The sequence below is a fragment of the Bombina bombina genome, chromosome 1 (genome assembly GCF_027579735.1).
Source record: "Bombina bombina isolate aBomBom1 chromosome 1, aBomBom1.pri, whole genome shotgun sequence".
Classification (NCBI taxonomy): Eukaryota; Metazoa; Chordata; class Amphibia; order Anura; family Bombinatoridae; genus Bombina; species Bombina bombina.
This window is the reverse complement of record NC_069499.1, coordinates 845,789,733-845,810,609: the sequence shown is the minus strand read 5'-3', so window position 1 is coordinate 845,810,609 and position 20,877 is coordinate 845,789,733. Positions and strand designations below refer to the sequence as shown.

Genomic DNA, 20,877 nt, shown 5'->3' with positions numbered 1-20,877 from the left:
CTGGTTTCACTCCAGCTGACTGCTTGGAGATTGAACGCTTGATTTTATCGAAGCGAGGGTTCTCAGATTCTGTTATCGATACTCTTGTTCAGGCCAGAAAGCCTGTAACTAGAAAAATTTACCACAAAATTTGGAAAAAATATATCTGTTGGTGTGAATCTAAAGGATTCCCTTGGGACAAGGTTAAGATTCCTAAGATTCTATCCTTCCTTCAAGAAGGATTGGAAAAAGGATTATCTGCAAGTTCCCTGAAGGGACAGATTTCTGCCTTGTCTGTGTTACTTCACAAAAAGCTGGCAGCTGTGCCAGATGTTCAAGCCTTTGTTCAGGCTCTGGTTAGAATCAAGCCTGTTTACAAACCTTTGACTCCTCCTTGGAGTCTCAATTTAGTTCTTTCAGTTCTTCAGGGGGTTCCGTTTGAACCCTTACATTCCGTTGATATTAAGTTATTATCTTGGAAAGTTTTGTTTTTAGTTGCAATCTCTTCTGCTAGAAGAGTTTCAGAATTATCTGCTCTGCAGTGTTCTCCTCCTTATCTGGTGTTCCATGCAGATAAGGTGGTTTTACGTACTAAGCCTGGTTTTCTTCCAAAAGTTGTTTCTAACAAAAACATTAACCAGGAGATTATCGTACCTTCTCTGTGTCCGAAACCAGTTTCAATGAAGGAACGTTTGTTGCACAATTTGGATGTTGTTCGCGCTCTAAAATTCTATTTAGATGCTACAAAGGATTTTAGACAAACATCTTCCTTGTTTGTTGTTTATTCGGGTAAAAGGAGAGGTCAAAAAGCAACTTCTACCTCTCTCTCTTTTTGGATTAAAAGCATCATCAGATTGGCTTACGAGACTGCCGGACGGCAGCCTCCCGAAAGAATCACAGCTCATTCCACTAGGGCTGTGGCTTCCACATGGGCCTTCAAGAACGAGGCTTCTGTTGATCAGATATGTAGGGCAGCGACTTGGTCTTCACTGCACACTTTTACCAAATTTTACAAGTTTGATACTTTTGCTTCTTCTGAGGCTATTTTTGGGAGAAAGGTTTTGCAAGCCGTGGTGCCTTCCATTTAGGTGACCTGATTTGCTCCCTCCCTTCATCCGTGTCCTAAAGCTTTGGTATTGGTTCCCACAAGTAAGGATGACGCCGTGGACCGGACACACCTATGTTGGAGAAAACAGAATTTATGTTTACCTGATAAATTACTTTCTCCAACGGTGTGTCCGGTCCACGGCCCGCCCTGGTTTTTTTTAATCAGGTCTGATAATTTATTTTCTTTAACTACAGTCACCACGGTATCATATGGTTTCTCCTATGCAAATATTCCTCCTTAACGTCGGTCGAATGACTGGGGTAGGCGGAGCCTAGGAGGGATCATGTGACCAGCTTTGCTGGGCTCTTTGCCATTTCCTGTTGGGGAGGAGAATATCCCACAAGTAAGGATGACGCCGTGGACCGGACACACCGTTGGAGAAAGTAATTTATCAGGTAAACATAAATTCTGTTTTTCTGTAATTCAACTCTGCAAATTAAAGGGACACTAAACCCAATTTTTTTTCTTTCACGGTTCATATAGAGCATGCAATTTTAAGCAACTTTCTAATTTACTTCTATTATCAATTTTTCTTCGTTCTCTTGCTATTTTTATTTAAAAAGCAGGAATGTGATGCATAGGAGCCGGACCATTTTTGGTTGAGAACCTGGGTTATGCTTGCTTATTGGTGGGTAAATGTAAGCCTCCCATAAGCAAGTGCTATCCGTGGTGCTGAACCTTAAATGGGCTGGCTGCTAAGATTTACTTTCCTGCTTTTAAAATAAAGATAGCAAGAGAACGAAGAAAAATTAATAATAGGAGTAAATTAGGAAGTTGCTTAAAATGTAATGCTCTATCTGAATCATGAAAGAAAAAAAATTGGGTTCAGTGTCCCTTTAAGAGTTTTCCAATTTTGAGTACTGGAGAATTAACGTCTCTAAATAAGGCAAGTGGTGGGTGGACTTTGGCTATTAAAAAACATTTACAGCAAATAAGGTGTTAATTTATTCAATTTATTTTCAAGCTCACCTAGTTTGTTCATTTAGTTCAAGACAGCAGAAAAATATAGTAATTACAAGGTGTTCACAGACCCTTTAGTTAAAGAGCAGTAAACACATTGGGATTATAAAAGACTGCTGTTGTCTAGCTGTAAAATAACATATCAGCCAAGTCTAAACATTTCAAAAACAGATTAACCTCTTGTTTGCTGCAATTGTTTTTCAATAGCCAAACTCCACCCACCCACCACTTGTCTTATTTGTAGGAGCCAATCTGGGCTTTAGTTTTCAGACAACTAGGCGAGTCACTGTTATAAAGTTAGTATAAAACTACATTGTTTTGCAGTTATTAAAGGGACATGAAATGCTAAATTTTTCTTTCACGATTCAGAAAGGGAATATAATTTTAAACAAATTTCACATTTACTTCTAGCTTCTTATTTACTTTATTCTCTTGGTATCCTTTGTTGAAGAAGCAACAGTGCACTACTGGGAGCTATTTAATGCTTTGGGTGAGCCAATAACATGAGGCATTTATGTTCAGCAACCAATCAGCAGCCCCTGTGTCTACCTAGGTATACTTTTCAACAAAAGATATAAAGAGAACAAAACAAATTCGATAATAGAACTAAAATTAAGTTATTTAAAATCACATGCTCTATCTGTATCATGAAAGATAAAATGTGGGTTTTATGTCCCTTTAATAGCTAAAGCCAATTAGGGAATGACTTGAGAAGTCTTCAGTGTACATTTTTAGTTCTGAAAATTAGAAAGGCCACAAGGGTGCACCGATAAATAATGAAAGTATATAGCAAAGTTGTTGTACTACGCATAACTAAATATGTTATATTAAAATGTTAACGTGTTTATTGTCCCTTTATGGTACTGGATATCACAGTATCAGTATTGTGCTGCCTACAGTGTTTCTTGTTTGTATTTTTTTATGTATTTATTTAAAGGGACAATCTAGTTGAAATTAAACTTTCAGGATTCAGATAGGGCATGCAATTTTAAATGATTTTTCAATTTTACTTTTATCATCAAATTTGCTTTCTTCTCTTGGTATTCTTTGTTGAAAGCTAAACCTAGGTAGGCTCATATGCTAATTTTTAAGCCTTTGAAGGCCACCTCATATCTCAGTGCTAGTTATCTCAGTGTTAGTTCATGTGTGTCATAGAGATAACATTGTGCTCACGTCCATGGAGTTACTTATGAGAGAGCACTATATAATAGTGCGGGTCTTGCCGGGAGTTGCAAGACTGCGCTATTACACCCCTTTCTCCTGCTGGCTTCTCTAAATAGCGCAGTCTCACTTAATATTAATATTAAAGACCAGTGAGACTGCACTATTTATAGAAGCCAGCAGGAGGGAGGGTGTAATAGCGCAGTCTTGCAACTTCCTGCAAGACCCGCACTATTATAAACAAACAATCCCTTAACTACCAGCGATGTACAGGGTATGTCACGGTCGTTAAGGGGTTAATGTAACTGTTGGTTATGCAAAATAAAGGGATTATCTATCTTTTTAAACAATAACAATTCTGGAGCAGACTGTCCCTTTAATAATTCAGTTATTTATCTTTGAAAGATTTGAAACAAGATAAATATGAATACTGTATTCATATTTATCTTGTTTCAAATCTTTCAAAGATAAATAACTGAATTATTAAAGGGACAGTCTGCTCCAGAATTGTTATTGTTTAAAAAAATAGATAATCCCTTGTATTGCCAGGCTTTCGTTCACAGCCACTGGTTACTTATACAGTCCCCTCCCTTTTTCAGCACGTTTGTATTATAAGCGTGTGTACTTATTCCAATGACCTACAGAGACAAAGTAATACACAACACAGTTTCTTTTCCAGAACACAAGACAATGTGTGTGTAAACTTTGTGACGTGTTTTATGTAAGTTTATTACTGATATCTAAGTAGATCGATTTGGAAACTCATAACAATTTTTTTTTTAAAAAGTGTTAACCACTTTCACACCATATTATGAACCTGTGCCTTTTAGCAATAATTCCATCATTTGTCTCTAGATCATTTTTAGTTTGAATAGTTTCTAAGTCCGGTCATTTTTTTTTTTTTGTACCCCCTGCATAGCTCTTTGGTATCTGTTGAATTGTTACAAATAAACATAATAATACTTAAAGGGACACTGAACCCAATTTTTTTTCTTTTGTGATTCAGATAAAGCATGCAATTTTAAGCAACTTTCTAATTGACTCCTATTATCAAATTGTCTTCATTCTCTTGGTATCTTTATTTGAAATGCAAGAATGTAAGTCGGCCCATTTTTGGTGAACAAACTGGGTTGTTCTTGCGGATTGGTGGATAAATTCACCCACCAATAAACAAGTCCTTTCCATGGTTCTGAACAAAAAAAATAGCTTAGATGCCTTCTTTTTCAAATAAAGAAAGCAAGAGAACGAAGAAAAATTGATAATAGGTGTAAATTAGAAAGTTGCTTAAAATTGCATGCTCTATCTGAATCACAAAACAAAAAAAATTTGGGTTCAGTGCCCCTTTAAATAGTTGAACAAAGTTTTACTTTTCTTAGGTAATGGAGAATGTCCGCACACAACAGTAGCAGATAGTGATGCCTCATCTGTGGATACGTCAATGATCAGCATCACTAGCGTTCCAACCTCGCCAGGTTCACTGCTACCATCTGCAGGGAACGAGGAGTCGCCATCACAGACCAGTGCCATTACTCCGACTGCAGATGGCCTCCCTCCAGGGTAAGAGACCAGTGATGCACCCAGTGCTGTATAATAGAAGATAAAATATAAGGGGCATTATATGGTGTGTGCAGGAGACTGCAGAAGTTGAAGATTAGGTGGAGCCCACACAGTCTACACAGTCATGAATGCTACATTATATGTCCATCTGAAAGGCCTCATTCTCCCTCAGCTGTTTGTGTACATAGGACAATCCTATCCAGTCACTCACCTTACGAGGGGTGGGGGTGGGCTAATTTGAGTAAATTACAGTGGGAGGTCAGTGCTACAGTACAGCTTCTCTCAATCAGATGCCTGTCCAGTTTTATTACCTGCATAATTGTATTCAAATTCTTACATATGTCCAGCTGAGAAGGTCCTTTTGGAATATAAAAAAATATTTTATTTAAAAGGATATTCTTATGCAAAAGTTACAGGCTTTTTCTTTGCACTATTGATCAAATGTAACTGTGGTACAAAGGATTTAAACATGTAGGTAAAATTCAGCACGGAAATAGCCAGTTATTTGTTAGTATATGCACCTTCTGCTCCTGAGTGGTTCACCAGTGGGACTTTACTGTTCTGTTTAACCACTTTTAAGGAGTTAAAGGGCCATGAAACCCAAACAATTTTCTTTTATGGTTTAGGTAGAACAAACAATTTGAAACAACTTTCCAGTTTACTTCTATTACCAAATTTGCTTCATTCTCTTGGTATCATTTGTTGAAGGAGCAGCAGTGCACTACTGGTTTCTAACTTAACACATGGGTGAGCCAATGCAATCGGTTTATATATGTGCAGCCACCAATCAGCAGCTAGAACCTAGGTTCTTTGCTGCTCCTGAGCTTACCTAGATGAACCTTTCAGCAAAGGATAAAATGAGAAGGAAGCAAATTTAAATAATAGATGTAAATTGGAAAGTTGTTAAAAATTATATGCTCTGCCTAAATCATGACTGTCTACTTTACCGTCCCTTTAAACACAGTTTATTGTCTGATACTTATTGTCCTGTTAACGACTGATGATGAGCCATTTTCAGTGTCACCATAATCACAGGCATCCCTTTTTATTGTTTATTGGCAACATTTTTTTCATTTTACCCTTGGATACATAGTGCTGTAGGGTCAACAATGCAAAAATGAGATGTTCTAACATATTAGAGCATGAAACTTTTGCATGTGAATATCTTTAACAGATGTGCAAGCAGGTACGCCTTATTAATTGGTTGGATTGAGTGTAATGAAGAGATCATATTGAAAATGGAGAAACCAAAGTAGATACTTTTTTGTGTGTAAATGCTGCACTGTCACTACTGCGTTGGCGTTCATGTGCAGAGCTTTGCTGATGTCTATGTTTGGCAGAAACACTAAAAAGTATCAGAGGACTTTGTTACTCATTCACTATTCATGCACAGCCACATGTCTGGCATTATACATTTTACATAAGCATTCAACAACTCACAAAAACTAAAAGTAGGATATAGCAGGCAACATATTGCATTAAAGTGAATGTAAATTTTGATGCTAAAGTGCCCGGTTTTTAAAAATTTGATTAAAAACAGGGGCACTTTAATTCATCAAAATTTACATTTCACTCCTGTTGTGAAAAAAACTTACCTTTTAAACTTGACAGCAGCTCCAACTTTCTCCGGTCGTCGCAAGCCATTTCTGATGTCCGAAATGATGGATAGGTCATCCTCCAATCACAGCTTCCCCCCGGGGGAATCAGTGTCTGATTCAACGTTGTGATTGGAGGAAGCCGGATTCCTCATTTTAGACCCAGGAAGAGGCTTTGCAACGGGTGGAGGAAGCTGGAGCTGCTGTGAAGATTAAAAGGTACGTTTTTTCTCTCAACAGGAGTGAAATGTAAATTTTGGTGAATTAAAGTGCCCCAGTTTTTAATCATATTTTTAAAAACCGGGCACTTTAGCATCAAAATTTACATTCACTTTAAACAATAATGAATGGACAAATGAAAGCCTTTTTATCATTCTCTAAGGCAGATAAAAAAGAAATGTGACCTCCTGGCTTAAATGTGTCAACGTTTCTTATGCAAACACAATCTAGTATAATGTAAAACACAGCACACGTATTATGCTTTAACACAAAGGGGTCTGCAGTTACAGAAAACTGGCATATCTGCTGTCCCCATGTATTGGCGGCCCACAAGAGAAGCAAGGGGCGTTGCTGTAGGTGGTGGCTTGCTGTGTGTCCTTTTTGTGTGGTTAGTGTTTGTTTGTGGTACAGTGCTGGGACTTGGGCGTTGCCATCTGCTCTGCTTTCATTCAGTGAAGGGTTAATGAGAGGCCCAGGAGTGCTTGTTTATTTGATTGGTGAGGTCAGAGGCTGGGAGCAGTGTCAGTCACAGGTAATTAGGGTTGTGCTCTCACAGGTCCTTTATGTGCTCTATGTGAAGGGCTCTGTTCTCTGCACCAAACACTTCCTGCGCTGAGGTCCTGGAAAACTCCGGCTTCAAACGTGAAAACTCTCATTATATCTAGAGAGGAGACCTAGGCTTAGCGTCAGTGTGGCAATCATGGGATATTATGTGGGTTACTGCTCCCAGTTATCTAGAAAATGTAAAGGAAAAATAAAGCTAAATTGAAGTCTTCCAAATGGCCACAACCTTATGGAGAAAGAGAGATTTTGCTTTATATTTTGTTCTGTTCTTAGGGAATTAACATGTGGTCTTTAGACTGTGATTACTTTAAAAGCTTCAACAAGAAACCACATTTATTGATAGTATAGACCAGGTAGTTTTTAATAAACTGATTATTTTATTTTTTTGGCTGGTCATTCAAATGTGATAATGAAGTGCTCTAATTCTTGATAGCGTTTTATTATTACATGAATACTCACTGTGTTTACTTCAGGGGGTTGAAGATATATTTAGACTTGCACACCAGGCTGGTGTTGTGCTGGATTCAATAGGTTATTGGTGGCTACTTGCATTCTGATTGGCTCGCTGTCCGTGTCCTGCTCAGGAAGAAGAATGTATTGCAACTCCTGATCACAACTGCAGTATTGTATGCAGCAATTCAGCATATAAATATCTGCAGGCTTTTTATATAATAATACAATGTTCTAACAAATTAGAGAATTTTATTATTACATTAGGATGTCCTTTTTAAATAGTTTGCAGATTTGGACACTTTTGTTTCATAATGAAGTAATATAATTTAGTACCATGCTGTTATAGTCTCACTTGCAAGCTCTCAATTACACGGAAATGTTGAAGAAATCCTACATTTATTAATGAGCGTTAGCCTGGTCTATAGGTGCTATTGTGTCAGCCTTTTTTTTTTTTTAAACATAAAATGTATTCTTGGCTAGACAAGCAGTAGAAGCTATTTAAAGATAATGCACACACTGGATGACTTGTAACTGGAATATGTGCATTATTTAAAGACATTAAACATTTCTTGTTTCTGTGGGGGTTTTTGCGTTTTTTTTTTTTTTTTAAAGTATTTTGTCACATGCTCCCTAGAGAAGCCAAAAAGCAAAATCTGTTACCTGGCTTTTTAAAATGCTGCAAATTGCCCAAGCCAGCTATTTGATTTACATCATTTGCAGGTTACAGAATTTGTTTCTGGCCTCTTTAGGGAGTGTGGGACAAAAGCACAATTTTACACTGAAGCAAGAGATGTTTTAATGTCCTTTTAGCGATGTACAACACGTTCTTGTTGTCAGTGTAAGATTATGTTCTGTAGTTCTGCAGTCATGGCAAGCGGAGTGCAGACTGTGGTTGCAATATGCTTCTTTTACTTTGGCTGCCATTCACGGCTCTTTCTAACATACAAAGAAGCTCTGTGTGTAGTTCTGGCGCAGGAGCTGTGGTTTCCTCCGGCAGTTACGAGCGGCTCCTTGGCAGTGTTTTTGCAACAGTGTCCTTATTCTAGGTGTGGAGGAGCTGGACGCTGTCACTGTACCAACAGTGTTCTGATGATTTTACATCAACTCTGCCTGTTTGCAAACATTATGCATTTATTTATTTATCAGCTTAGTATGTTTGTTTGCTGTTGCAGTTCTCTGTGTGAGCCCTATGTGTGTGCATGCGTGGGTGTACAAATGCACCTTTTAATTCACTTAATATACGAGTATGTAATGCTCTCCTGCTGTTAAAGGGACAGCCAACTACAAAAAAGTTAATATACCTTTTACCTCTGATTACCTTGTATCTAAGCCTCTTCTGACAGCCCCTTGATCACATGGCTATTTGTCTATTATCTATTAACTTGCATTTTAGCCAATTAGTGCTGTGTCAATCAGCCACAACTTTACGGGAGAGAGCACAATGTTGTCTATATGGCCCACATGAACTAGCCTTGTCTTGTTGTGAAAAGCAAATAAAAAAGCATGTGATAAGAGGCTGTCTGTAGCGGCTTAGAAAAAGGCAGACATTTTGAGGTTTAAAGGTTATAAAGTATATTAATAAAACAATGTTGCTTGTGCAAAGCTGGGTAATGGGTAGTAAAGGCGTTGTCTATCTTTTTAAACAATAACAATTTTAGTGTAGACTGTCCCTTAAATCATGATGTCTGCATACATTTTTCTAAAATTCTGATTCTCTACAAACTCACTGTTTGTGGATGTCTGCTTGTCTGGGAGTTCTTTTTCTAAGTTTAATTATTTACTGTCTATCCACCTGCAAACTAACAGTGAACCATTCCCTTCTTGATTCACACACACGTTATTATGACTATTAGACGTAAACTCTTCTTTTAACTTGTATATAACTGTTTTCTGTGTTTTGTGTGTCTCGTTTTCTAGTTAATTTGACTGTTTGTAAAACCTTGTGTGCGCCCTCTGTGTCTCTGTAAAGTCTTAACCCTGAAAAGAAAAAAAAAAAGCCAACACAAGATCGAATGGCATTAATCGCAATATGACTTTCTGCTTAGCAGAATGCCTCTGAAACATGAAGTAGAGAAATATAATTACACAATGCAGAATGATTGAGGATGGGCTGGAGACAGAAATTGGCAAGGCAATGTAACATAGTAGATGAGGTTGAAAAAAGACAGAACTTTACTTTGTACTTTATCTACAGTACAATCTCCAGTTGATCTTAAATTAATCCCATTAAAAAAGGTGACAAATTTAACGCAAGCAATCATATCCCTGAATTCTGTTTCTAGCCAGAAATGTATCAAAACCATTTTTAAATGTATCTACATGTACTACCTCCTTAGGTAATGAGTTGCACAATTTAATTGCCCTGAAGAGTATATATAAAATGCAGGATGACTCTAAATAGTAAATGAAACAAATTTCTTCATTTATTATTCTAAATATGACACCATAAGGAGATGCTCATTTGGCAAACCCAGACTTTTAAAATGGCGCATCAGAAAGCTGTAGAATAGCTGTCACCGATGTAAGTAACTTTAAAACCCAGAAATAAAGGAGGAACTAGCAAGACCTAGACTCTTAATTATTAAGAATATTAATGATAGCGTGTTATTATGTATGTTTTTTTCTTAGCTTGACCACATTTGTATGTATTTATCTTGCTAATAATGCAATACTGTGTTGTATTAAAGGGACATGAAACCCCAAAATTGTCTTTCATGATTCAGACAGAAAATATGATTTTAATCAAGTTTCCACATTACTTCTACTATCTAATTTGCTTCATTTTCTTGTTATCCTTATTTGAAAAAGTTACATAAGTATTCTCAGAAACAGCAATGCATTACTGGGAGCTAGCTGGTGATTGGTGGATGTACGCAAATGCCTCTTTTTCATTGTTTCACCAGATATGTTCAGCTTGCTCCCAGAAGTGCATAGCTGCTGCTTCAACAATGGATACCAAGAGAAAGAAGCAAATTTGATAATATAAATAAATTGGAAAGTTGTTTAAAATCACTTTATCTGAATCACAAACAATTTTTTGGGGGTTTAATGTCCCTTTATTCTTTAGGTGTCTATCTACCTTTGTCATTTGTGCATCTGTTTGCCTGGCTGCCTATGCGCTACATCTGTGTGTTTGTGGCTGACCTCCTTTCTATTTCTGTGCATATTTGTCTGCAAGCATTAGTGATTATATTTATTTTGTCTTTCAGTTTCCTGTGTAAGCTTTTTTTATCCCTATTTTTACCAGCATATTTTATTAATATATTGTAGCACAGGTACAATACAATACAAGTGCATGCAAGTAATTAGCTTTGCATGCAGCAGTACACGGCGGGGGGGGGGGGACATCATCTGGTCACATGCTGGTGCCACCTCTGTTCAGCAGCTGGATAAGCTACAGATCTCAGTCTGACAACATTTCCAGTTACAGCCTCGCATTTAGACGCTCAGCAGATCACACACAGTCACATTTGGCAGTCGGTGATAATATCTATTTGTGTATGTAGTTGTTTGTTTTTCTCTGTGGCTGTGAAGCCGAAAACAGCTATTTTGTAAATTGTTCACTTTTACTTTTCTCATAAATTAACACATTAGTTCTCAGAAAGTTTACGAGATAAAAAACAAACAAACTGCGTTCTCCCACACTGAGTTTGCTTGTTGGCTTGACTGTTAACATTTTGCAAGATTATTGTGCACAGAAGCTATGAATTATTCTCTTATCCCTCTGTGTGCTGTATATAGAGTGATCTTTTTGTCTTGTCAAACTTTTTTAAATAATGGAGAAAATGCCAACAATGAATGTGCCCTGGACTTTATACATCATTTCGGTGCAATATAAGCACAAGGTTACTCGCCCAATCCCATGAGAGGCTTCAGATGTTAATTCACGCTATGAGGAAATATATATAAACACTGTAAAATAGTGTTCTGAGTACTCATCAAACATCAGAAATGATCAACAAGTTCACATGTAATTCATCTGGTGATATCTGTGCAGTTTTGTGTGGTCCTATGACACTGCCAGTGCAAATAAAGACTATTTAGTAACAAAATGTATTTCTATAACATATCCACTATATACAATACTTAAATATCAAGTGTTGTATTGTGTTATGTATTTAAAGGGACACTGAACCCAATTTTTTTCTTTTGTGAATCAGATAGAGCATGCAATGTTAAGCAACTTTCTAATTTACTCCTAATATCAATTTTACGTCGTTCTCTTGCTATCTTTATTTGAAAAAGAAGGCATCTAAGCTTTTTTTCTGTTCAGACCTCTGGACAGCACTTTTTTATTGGTGGATGAATTTATAAACCAATCGGCAAGAACAACCCAGGTTGTCACCAAAAATGGGCCGGCATCTAAACTTACATTCTTGCATTTCTAATAAAGATTCCAAGAGAATAAAGAAAATTTGATAATAGGACTAAATTAGAAAGCTGCTTAAAATGTCATGCTCTATCTGAATCACGAAAGAAAAAAATTGGGTTCAGTGTCCCTTTAAAGGAATATTAAAGGGAACGTCATCGCTAAACTTTTTCCCCCCAATACTTAAAGTGATTCAAGTAGTGCGTGCAACTTTCTAATTTACGTCCGTTATCAAATTTGCTTTGTTCTTTTGGTATCCTTTATTGAAGAGTAAACCTATGCGGGCTTATAGGAGCTTAGGAAAGTGCACGTGTCTCAAGCATTCTATGGCAATAGTAGAGCTGCAACAACTAATCGTCATAATCGATAATAATCGATTATGAAAATAGTTGTCAACGAATCTCATAATCTCATAATCGATTAGTTGGTTTGCAATTAGTTGGTCTGTGCACAACACCAGCTGCTTCACTCCAATGAACTCCTGCACTTGGTATTCTGTTTTATGGTTATGTTCTTAGCCTAAAGGACGTCTACTTTTCACTTTTTCAGGACAGTATAATTTTACAGCTACTCCTGGCTTATGTGCAATCCAGATATAATAGTCATCATTTGGATTGTTTATATTAAATCTGGTGATTTGGAACTATGCTTTTCATGATATAGTGCCAAGCTTGTTGTTTACACCTTGCCCCTAGACTGATGGGAGTTATTTAAATTGATGTGCACTATTATCTGTTTGCACAATTATTATTGCTTGCTATTGCTGATTATATGTACTGCATAGATAAATGTGTAAGGCTTTCTCCTGTTATTGATATAAGTCCTTAGCGCTTTTGATTTTGTTTTTTTATATTTTTAATAAATTGTGATAATATGTACCAGATTCAACCTTTATAAGTATATATTCGTTATTTTTAGAGCGGACTAGATATTTCCCCTAACCTTATAGCTGGTTATTTACCATTGCATATAGATATTCAAGATATTTTTATGTTAGAATGAAGTCAAGGGTTACTTTATTGAGAGGCCCCTTGCCAAGGTAGAAAACACTTAGCATTGGTGAAGAGCTAACAAAGATAAATATCCCACTTTGGTGAAATTGGCAAAACCCTACTTATGCACCTCAACAGCCTTTTCTCTGCTGCAGGAAATATAGCAGCAAACAGAGAACCAGCCTTAGCCAGAAGCATGTGGACATGTTGAGATGTTTGCATTTCAATGCAAAGTTTCTGAAAGAGTGAATAACAGAATGTTATTAACAGTGATAGTCTAACTCTTTCTAGTTCTACCTCTTTTCAAACAGTTTGTGGTTTTGTTTTGTTTAATTATAAAACTGTGCTCTGCTGCTTAAAAATTGAAGAAACAGTTGTGCTAATGTAACGTTTTAGTCTGAAGTTTATATTTGTAACACTCATTATGTGGATTTTATTTAAAACATAGAAAACTATTATTGATTCTCTTTTTATCCGATTAGTCGATTAATCGAAAAAATAATCGGCCGATTAATCGATTATTAAAATAATCGTTAGTTGCAGCCCTAGGCAATAGTGTTTGCAACTATGCTATAATTTGCTATAAATATTGTTGCAAACACTGCTGCCAGATGGGGAAAGACACGTGAACGCTCCTGAGCTCATCTAGGATTACTCTTTAACAAAAGATACCAAGAGAACTAAGCAAAATTGATAGTAGAAGTAAAATGGAAAGTTCTTTAAAATGTCATGCTCTGTCTAATCTATTTATTTGTTTATTTTTCTTATTTGACTTACCCTTGAAATTGAAAGCAGTTTAGAGAGCAGGACACTTCATCCATTCTACCTTACCTGTCTGCCTTTGTTTATTGTTCTCCCTGTATAATGCTGCCGAATCTGTTGGAGCGTTAGAAATAAAGAAAATAATAATTATAATATTCCTGCATAGATCTAGTGCTGCATTGTAAAAAAAAACAAAAACATTTTACTCTGGAATTTGGTTGTGTGGGCTCAGTACCCATTTGCAAAGTTTTGTAAATCAAGAGCAATTCAGAATCCATTTAGTGGTATTTCTGTTCCTAGTTTCTGTTGCTGTTGCCAGATCTAAAAAAAAGTTTATGCAAATTTGTAAGCAATCACAGTGTAACATGCATCAGGGTCAGTTCATTTCACTAAGTATGATGGAGACAGCTATATGTTAAAGGGATATGAAACCCAAAATGTTTATTTTGTGATTCAGATAGAGCATGCAATTTGAATTAGCTTACCAGTTTACTTCTATTATCTAATTTGCTTTTTTATCTTGGTATCCTTTGTTAAAAACATACCTAGGTAGGCTCTGAAGCAGCAAAACACTACTGGAAGTTAGCTGCTGATTGTGCATTAATGGCTCACTTTGTGTTCAGCTAGCTCCCAGTACTGCATACTTCTGGAGCTTGTTACTGATTTTCTTTGGCAGTTCTGTGGGTACCCTCAGAGACGGCAAATGTTGAAAATGTGAAGTAAATTGATTAGAGTTATTAACGGTGGAAAAAAGTACCTTTCTTATCTCTTAAAACTGATGTGATTTGGCATGGAGATGGATTTTATTATTTAGTATGTGCTTTTTTTGTTTTGTTTGAGAAAATAAGCAGTGGATGCTGAGATGTTAAAGGTAAAGTAAAAAATCATGTGATTTGGTAGCAGAGGCTTCTGTGATATTGCTGTATGCTACTATAGGACAGTGAATACATGCAGCAAACATACAATACACAGAAACTATGCAGACTATACACAATGCACTAATTCAACATCAAGTAAAAAAAAGCTTTTGTTAATCTAAAATCAATGTTAAAAAGCACAGAAACAAAACTCTCCCACCCCAGAGAATGTAATAATAAAATATATGTTCATGCAATACTTTTATTACAATGTATTGCACTTGCAAAAAAAATAGTTTGATTAGGCAACCATATACTTACAGAAGGGTTTGCAGAACACTAAATATTTATCAGCTTGTAAATTTAGCCAGTTTCAGAGAACCTCTTACAAGCTGAAATCCCTTTTCCCTTTTGCATGAGAGTTTACTTACTCTCCATAGGGCAAGTGGTGCTGGAGATTTCAGCTTTGCAGTTCTATGTTTGTTTAAAGGGACACTGAACCCAAAAAAATTTCTTTCATGATTCAGAAATTAAATTTTAAGCAACTTTCTTCTTTGATAATTTACTCCTATTATCAAATTTTCTTTATTCTCTTTTATCTTTATTTGAAATGCAAGAATGTAAGTTTAGATGCCGGACCATTTTTGGTGAACAACCTGGGTTGTCCTTGCTGATTGGTGGATACATTCATCCACCAATAAAAAGTGCTGTCCAGAGTACTGAACCTTAAAAAAAAAAGTTTAGATGCCTTCTTTTTCAAATAAAGATAGCAAGAGAACAAAGAAAAATGAATAGGAGTAAATTAGAAAGTTGCTTAAAATTGCATGCTCTATCTGAATCATAAAAGAAAAAGTTTGGGTTCAGTGTCCCGTTAAATATTTTTCTAAAACAGTCTGTGAGGCATCTCTAGAGAGAGAAAAAAAATACAATATGTCCTCATTATGCTTTAAAGGGACACTGAACCCAATTTTTTTCTTTTGTGATTCATATAGAGCGTTCAATATTAAGCAACTTTCTAATTTACTCCTATTATCAATTTTTCTTCGTTCTCTTGCTATCTTTATTTGAAAACAAAGACAGCTAAGCTTTTTTATTAGTTCAGAACTCTGGACAGCAGTTTTTTATTGGTGGATGAATTTATCCACCAATCAGCAAGAACAACCCAGGTTGTTCACCAAAAATGGGCCGGAATCTAAACTTACATTCTTGCATTTCAAATAGAGATACTAAGAGAATTAAGAAAATTTGATAATAGGAGTAAATTAGAAAGTTTCTTAAAATTTCATGCTCTATCTGAATCACGAAAGAAAAAAAATTGGGTTCAGTGTCCCTTTAAAGCAGTGTTTCACCTGAGCACAGGTGAAATAATCATCTGAAGGGCGAGAGCAGGTTAGTAACAGTGGTTATAGATCAGCTGATTATTTCACCTGTGCTCTAGTTAAGATATAATGAAACTCTGGCCTGTTAAGGGTCCTGAGGACTGGAGTTGAGAAACACTGCTTTAAGTATTTACAGTCTTAAAGGGACATACAACAGTAACTAAATTTTATAAGCATAGAATAGAGGTTATTATCCGCCTCCCTCTAGTCATAGGTGGCACCGTGTTGAAATCCAGCTGTCACTGCATTCCAGTACTAACTGTCCTTTAGATACCTGCAGTGTGACCTAAGTTCTATAATGGCAGCACCCATGGTTAGTAGCATGGGTAGTGTCCCTTTAAGTAAACTCTATAGTGTGCATGACCTGCTATAAACCATGGTTCTCCAGTGCCTAAGTGTGCAGATATTTGATTGTACTTTGCCTCAGGTAATGTCTTACTGTACATTTCTTGAGGTAACCTGTAATATTACATTGCCTGGTATAGTGTGGGGTATACTCTCCTATATGTGTGTGTAACTAGGTTCCTTTCTTGTATTCAAGACCTATGACACCTTGTGCTGTTCCTGAAATAGACCCTTTGCCATTTTGTTTTCCCATTGCCTAGTCACAATCTGTTTTCATAGTTGTCTTGTTACAGACACTCTTGCTATTTTGTTATTGTTTTGGCCTGGGGGTAAACTATCCTCTACGCAGGGCTTGAGGTATTTTCTTATGTGTAGTGCTCAGATCTCTGTTTTTTTTGTTCTAGGTGGGAACAGAGAGAGCTTAGTAATGGACGAGTTTACTATGTGGATCATAATACTAAGAGTACCACTTGGGAAAGGCCCCTTCCCCCAGGGTAAGACCCCCATAAGTACAAGGGTGTATACATGTTTGATTTCATTAGTCTGCACACTGCCATCTTCCCCTTACTACGTGACTGCAGCATATCACCATGCACATCATCTGCATTTTTTTGCCATATTCCTCTAAAAAAACATTTTTTTTGTATATTGTTTGAATTCTGCCTTAAAGGGGCATTATACACCAAAATTATTATAGGCTATTTAAATAAAGCATTAGGTGTAGATACAATTTGCAATTGATATGTATTACTTATTTTGCAGCTAACTCTCCTAAAAATGGCAAAACCATGTAGGGTGTTTTACTGAATGTGTATACCTACATGCTAAACTCTAATCACCGACCTTTTGTTTTCCCTTCACTCCCTAACCGCCTACAGCCAGGAAGTCACTAACTTACATGCCTGACTCACTGAAGCTGCACTAAGGGCTAGATTTATTAAAGCCCTAGGGCTGCAAGTTCTCACAAGAACTTGCTCGCCGTAATTTATCAAGCATCGGTCACCAGACCGCCGCTTCCCTAACCTCTTCGCCACCTCTAAGGTGGCGAAATTCAATCTCCTCGATCTAGTCAGACCGAGGAGATTGACAGCTCCTGCCCGCGCTTGATTGGATGTGCGCGGGCAGGGGGCGGGATTGCACGCGAGCGCAAAATTGCGCTCGTGTGCAATGGGGAATACCTGTGGGTAATTTCGCCTCGCCACAGGCAAGCTGAGGCATACAGGGGCACGTATACGTATACTTTAATAAATCTAGCCCTAAGTTATATTCGGTCTGCTGAGAAACAGTGTTACCGGAGGAGGTGGGAGACAAAGCTGGATAGTTTTAGGCAGTTCTGTGTATCTCTCTTTTACTGTTCTTTTTTTACAAATCAAACAACAGTTTCTCAGCAGACCAAATATAACTTAGTGCAGCTTCATTGAGCCAGGCATGTCAGTTAGTGACTTCCTAGCTGTAGGCAGTTAGTTAGGGAGTGAGGGGAAACCAATAGCTCAGTGATTAGAGTATTACTATACTTTAATCACTAAGCTATTGTTTTTCCCTAACTGCCTACAGCTAGGAAGTCACTAACTGACAAGCCTGGTTCAGTAGGTGTCCATATTAAGTGAAACACCCTGCATGAGTTAGCTGCAAAATAGGTAATGCATGTCAATTGCAAATAGCCAATAATAATTTTGGGGTATAATGCCCCTTTAACTGCCTTAATCCCACAAATATGTACTGTATATTGGCTATACACTGCCTGACTGCACCAAATGTCTCGCCATGTTGTCTGTATACTGAGCGACAGCGCCATATTCCCTTGCACACTGCCTTAGTGGTTCATAGTTCTCTACAGTAGTCACATCTGCAACACATCCCCAGATGAATGTATGGTTACAAGTAGTAATGTGGGCATGCAATTTTTCACACCCCAGGAATTGCTATTCAAAAGAGGAGCGGAAGTTTCATCATCACACTTAAAGTGATTGTAAATTTGAATGAATAAGTGCAAGGTAACTAAAAATAATCTTAAAAACAGGGGCACTTTTTATTCATTAAACTTTACAAAGACGCTTATTTTTTAAAATACCTTTTGCGTTATGGTAAACATAACGCCGATCCTCCGACCGCAGCTCCTGCTTTCATTAGCATATTGATGATGATCCGGCTTCCTCCAATCGTTGTGTGCCGCACAAGCTCGACGCCAAAGGGGCAACAAACATTGTCCTTCTGTTTCTTTGAGAACGTCATTATATGCAAAGGAGCAAATACAGCAATGACTGTGACAGACAAAGAAAAAACATACAACTTGGTTTTAAGACACTGATCTTTCATTGTAGCATTCCACCAAAAAACAAAATATTCCCTACACCAATTTGACTTTTTTTTTTTTGGTAAAAAGTTACAAAGATTTATGTTTTAGGAAAAATTACAAACTTTCAAATTGTTTTCATGCAAAGTTACACACATTATTGTATCTTATAAAGTGTTGTATGCTTTTCATGGAAATATACCATTTTATATTGTGTGTATTCAAAATGTAGAAAATTTTCGGTTTTCATGAGAAGATTATTGTGCGCAATACGTTACGTGTCCGTACATGTGAAGTATGTGTCATGTTGATTTCTTGCATTTCTTTCTGAATAAGCAGGAAACAAAATATGCATATGGCTTGTTCTATATGAGCACGTATTGTCATGGTGTATCTTTTTTGAATCTTGCTGATTTTCCGCAAACTACTACACAATATTCTTGATCATTTTGACTGCCTATTTAAAGGAACAGTCTGACCCAATACTTATTCTTTATAACTTATTGTTACATACCAGACAAGCACCTTGCAATGCGTTCCATATCTATAAGCTTGTAATAAGTACATGAAACATGAAATAATCATAATTTGTTAGCAGCCAAAAATGGCCGCCAAGCTCTGCCCACAGCTTTTTTCTTGTCCAGTTAGCGGTTTCCTTGTACGACAGTTTAGCTGTGCACGTTTAAAATTTTCCAGTTGGCTATTTCAAATTGCACATGCACAAATCAGCATGTGCAAGTAGGAAAACTTATTTAAGAGTGGCTCGTGATTGGCATGCGATAGGTGGGTGGAGCTTGGCAGCCATTTTTGGCTCCTAAGAAACAATAAATATTTAAATGTTTCATGTAATTCCTAGAAGCTTATAATTACGGGACCAGTTGCAGGATGCGTCTCTTTTATATAACAATAAGAAATCAAAATTATGTATTGGGTCTAGACTGTCCCTTTAACCGCCATAGTACTTTGCACATTGCACACTTCTTGATATTCTTTCATATTGTCTCACTGTACCAAATTATCCTGCATTTTGTCTATACACTACATAACTGTACTATATTCCTTCATACACTGCATGCATGCCGCTTGATTGTGCAAATACTGCCTGTACACTGCCAGATGGCGCTATATTCCTGCACATTTTATGTGCGCATTGCCTGACTCATATTGCGCTACCCTACTGTCTGCTTGATTGCACATTTTCTTAGCATTGTGTGACTGTGTTTTACCCTTTTTGCTCTATTTATTGCTTTAACTACCTATTGTGTGAATATCCAATCTATGCAGATGGGAGAAGCGAGTGGATAATCGAGGGCGGTACTATTATGTGGACCACAATACTCGCACCACCACATGGCAGAGACCCACAGCAGAATATGTCCGGAACTATGAGCAATGGCAGTCGCAAAGGAACCAGTTACAAGGAGCAATGCAGCAATTGAGTCAGCGCTTTCTGTATCAGGTGAGTAAGTGTAAGAGAGGCAGTTAGCAAATAGACATCCCATAAAGCCAAGGAAAGTAGGGAGATATCAGTGGGCTCTTTGTACCTTAGTGTTACCAATATAAAAAAAATGTATATACCTGTGTACAATCTCTTGATATCCTTATTGAAAAGCATATCAAAATAGGCTCCGTAGCAGCTGATTGGTGGCTGTACACAGATGCCTCTTCTCAATTTACTTCTATTATTTAATTTGCTTGATTCTTCAGATATCCTTTGTTGAAGAAGTAGCAGTGCACCAATCGCACAAGGCACCATTCAGCAGCTACGGAACCTATTTAGATATGCATTTCAATAAGGATATCAAGAGAATGAAGCAAATTAGATAATAGAAGTAAATTTGAAAGTTGTTTAAAATCGAATGCTCTTTCTAAATCATGAAAGAAAACATTTGGGTCCCTTTAAAAATTTACTTTTATTATCTAATGTGCTTATTTCTCTTGGTGGTTGAAGGTGCCGCAATGCACTACTTGGAGCTAGCTTAAACACATCAGGTGAACCAATAACAAGAGACACATATGTCAAGCTGCCAATCGGCATTTAGCTCCGAGCTGTGCACTGCTGCTCCGGAGCCTACCTAGGTATGCTTTTCAACAAAGGATACCAAGCATAAAAGCAAATCAGATAATATAAAAAAATTGGAAACCTGTTTGAAATGTTATACTTTATCTGAATCATGAAAGGAACATTTTGGGTTTTATGTCCCTTTAATAATATATACATACATTTACTTTAACGGCTACTATATTTGTACAATTGCTTGTTGATCTGAGCACTTCCAGCAGA

At 37.0% G+C, this 20,877-nt stretch overlaps 1 protein-coding gene and 1 long non-coding RNA gene across 3 annotated transcripts in view; one reads left to right on the top strand and one right to left on the bottom strand.

Moving 5' to 3' along the window:
* The window catches only part of WWP2 (WW domain containing E3 ubiquitin protein ligase 2), a 200,473-nt gene that overhangs the window by 149,926 nt on the left and 29,670 nt on the right, over nt 1-20,877 (top strand). The window contains exons 8-10 of one of the 2 annotated variants that reach the window (XM_053699467.1): nt 4,585-4,765; nt 16,705-16,794; nt 19,878-20,052. In XM_053699467.1, the coding sequence (XP_053555442.1) occupies nt 4,585-4,765; nt 16,705-16,794; nt 19,878-20,052 (446 nt within the window). The remainder of the gene's footprint in view (nt 1-4,584; nt 4,766-16,704; nt 16,795-19,877; nt 20,053-20,877) is intronic. The other variant, XM_053699468.1, reaches the window with a different exon arrangement.
* LOC128646051 (uncharacterized) lies at nt 7,682-18,554 on the bottom strand. The gene is made up of 3 exons (XR_008400178.1): nt 18,372-18,554; nt 13,789-13,833; nt 7,682-7,719 (listed from the first exon to the last, which is right to left on the bottom strand). It is a non-coding gene; the product is annotated as an uncharacterized LOC128646051 (long non-coding RNA).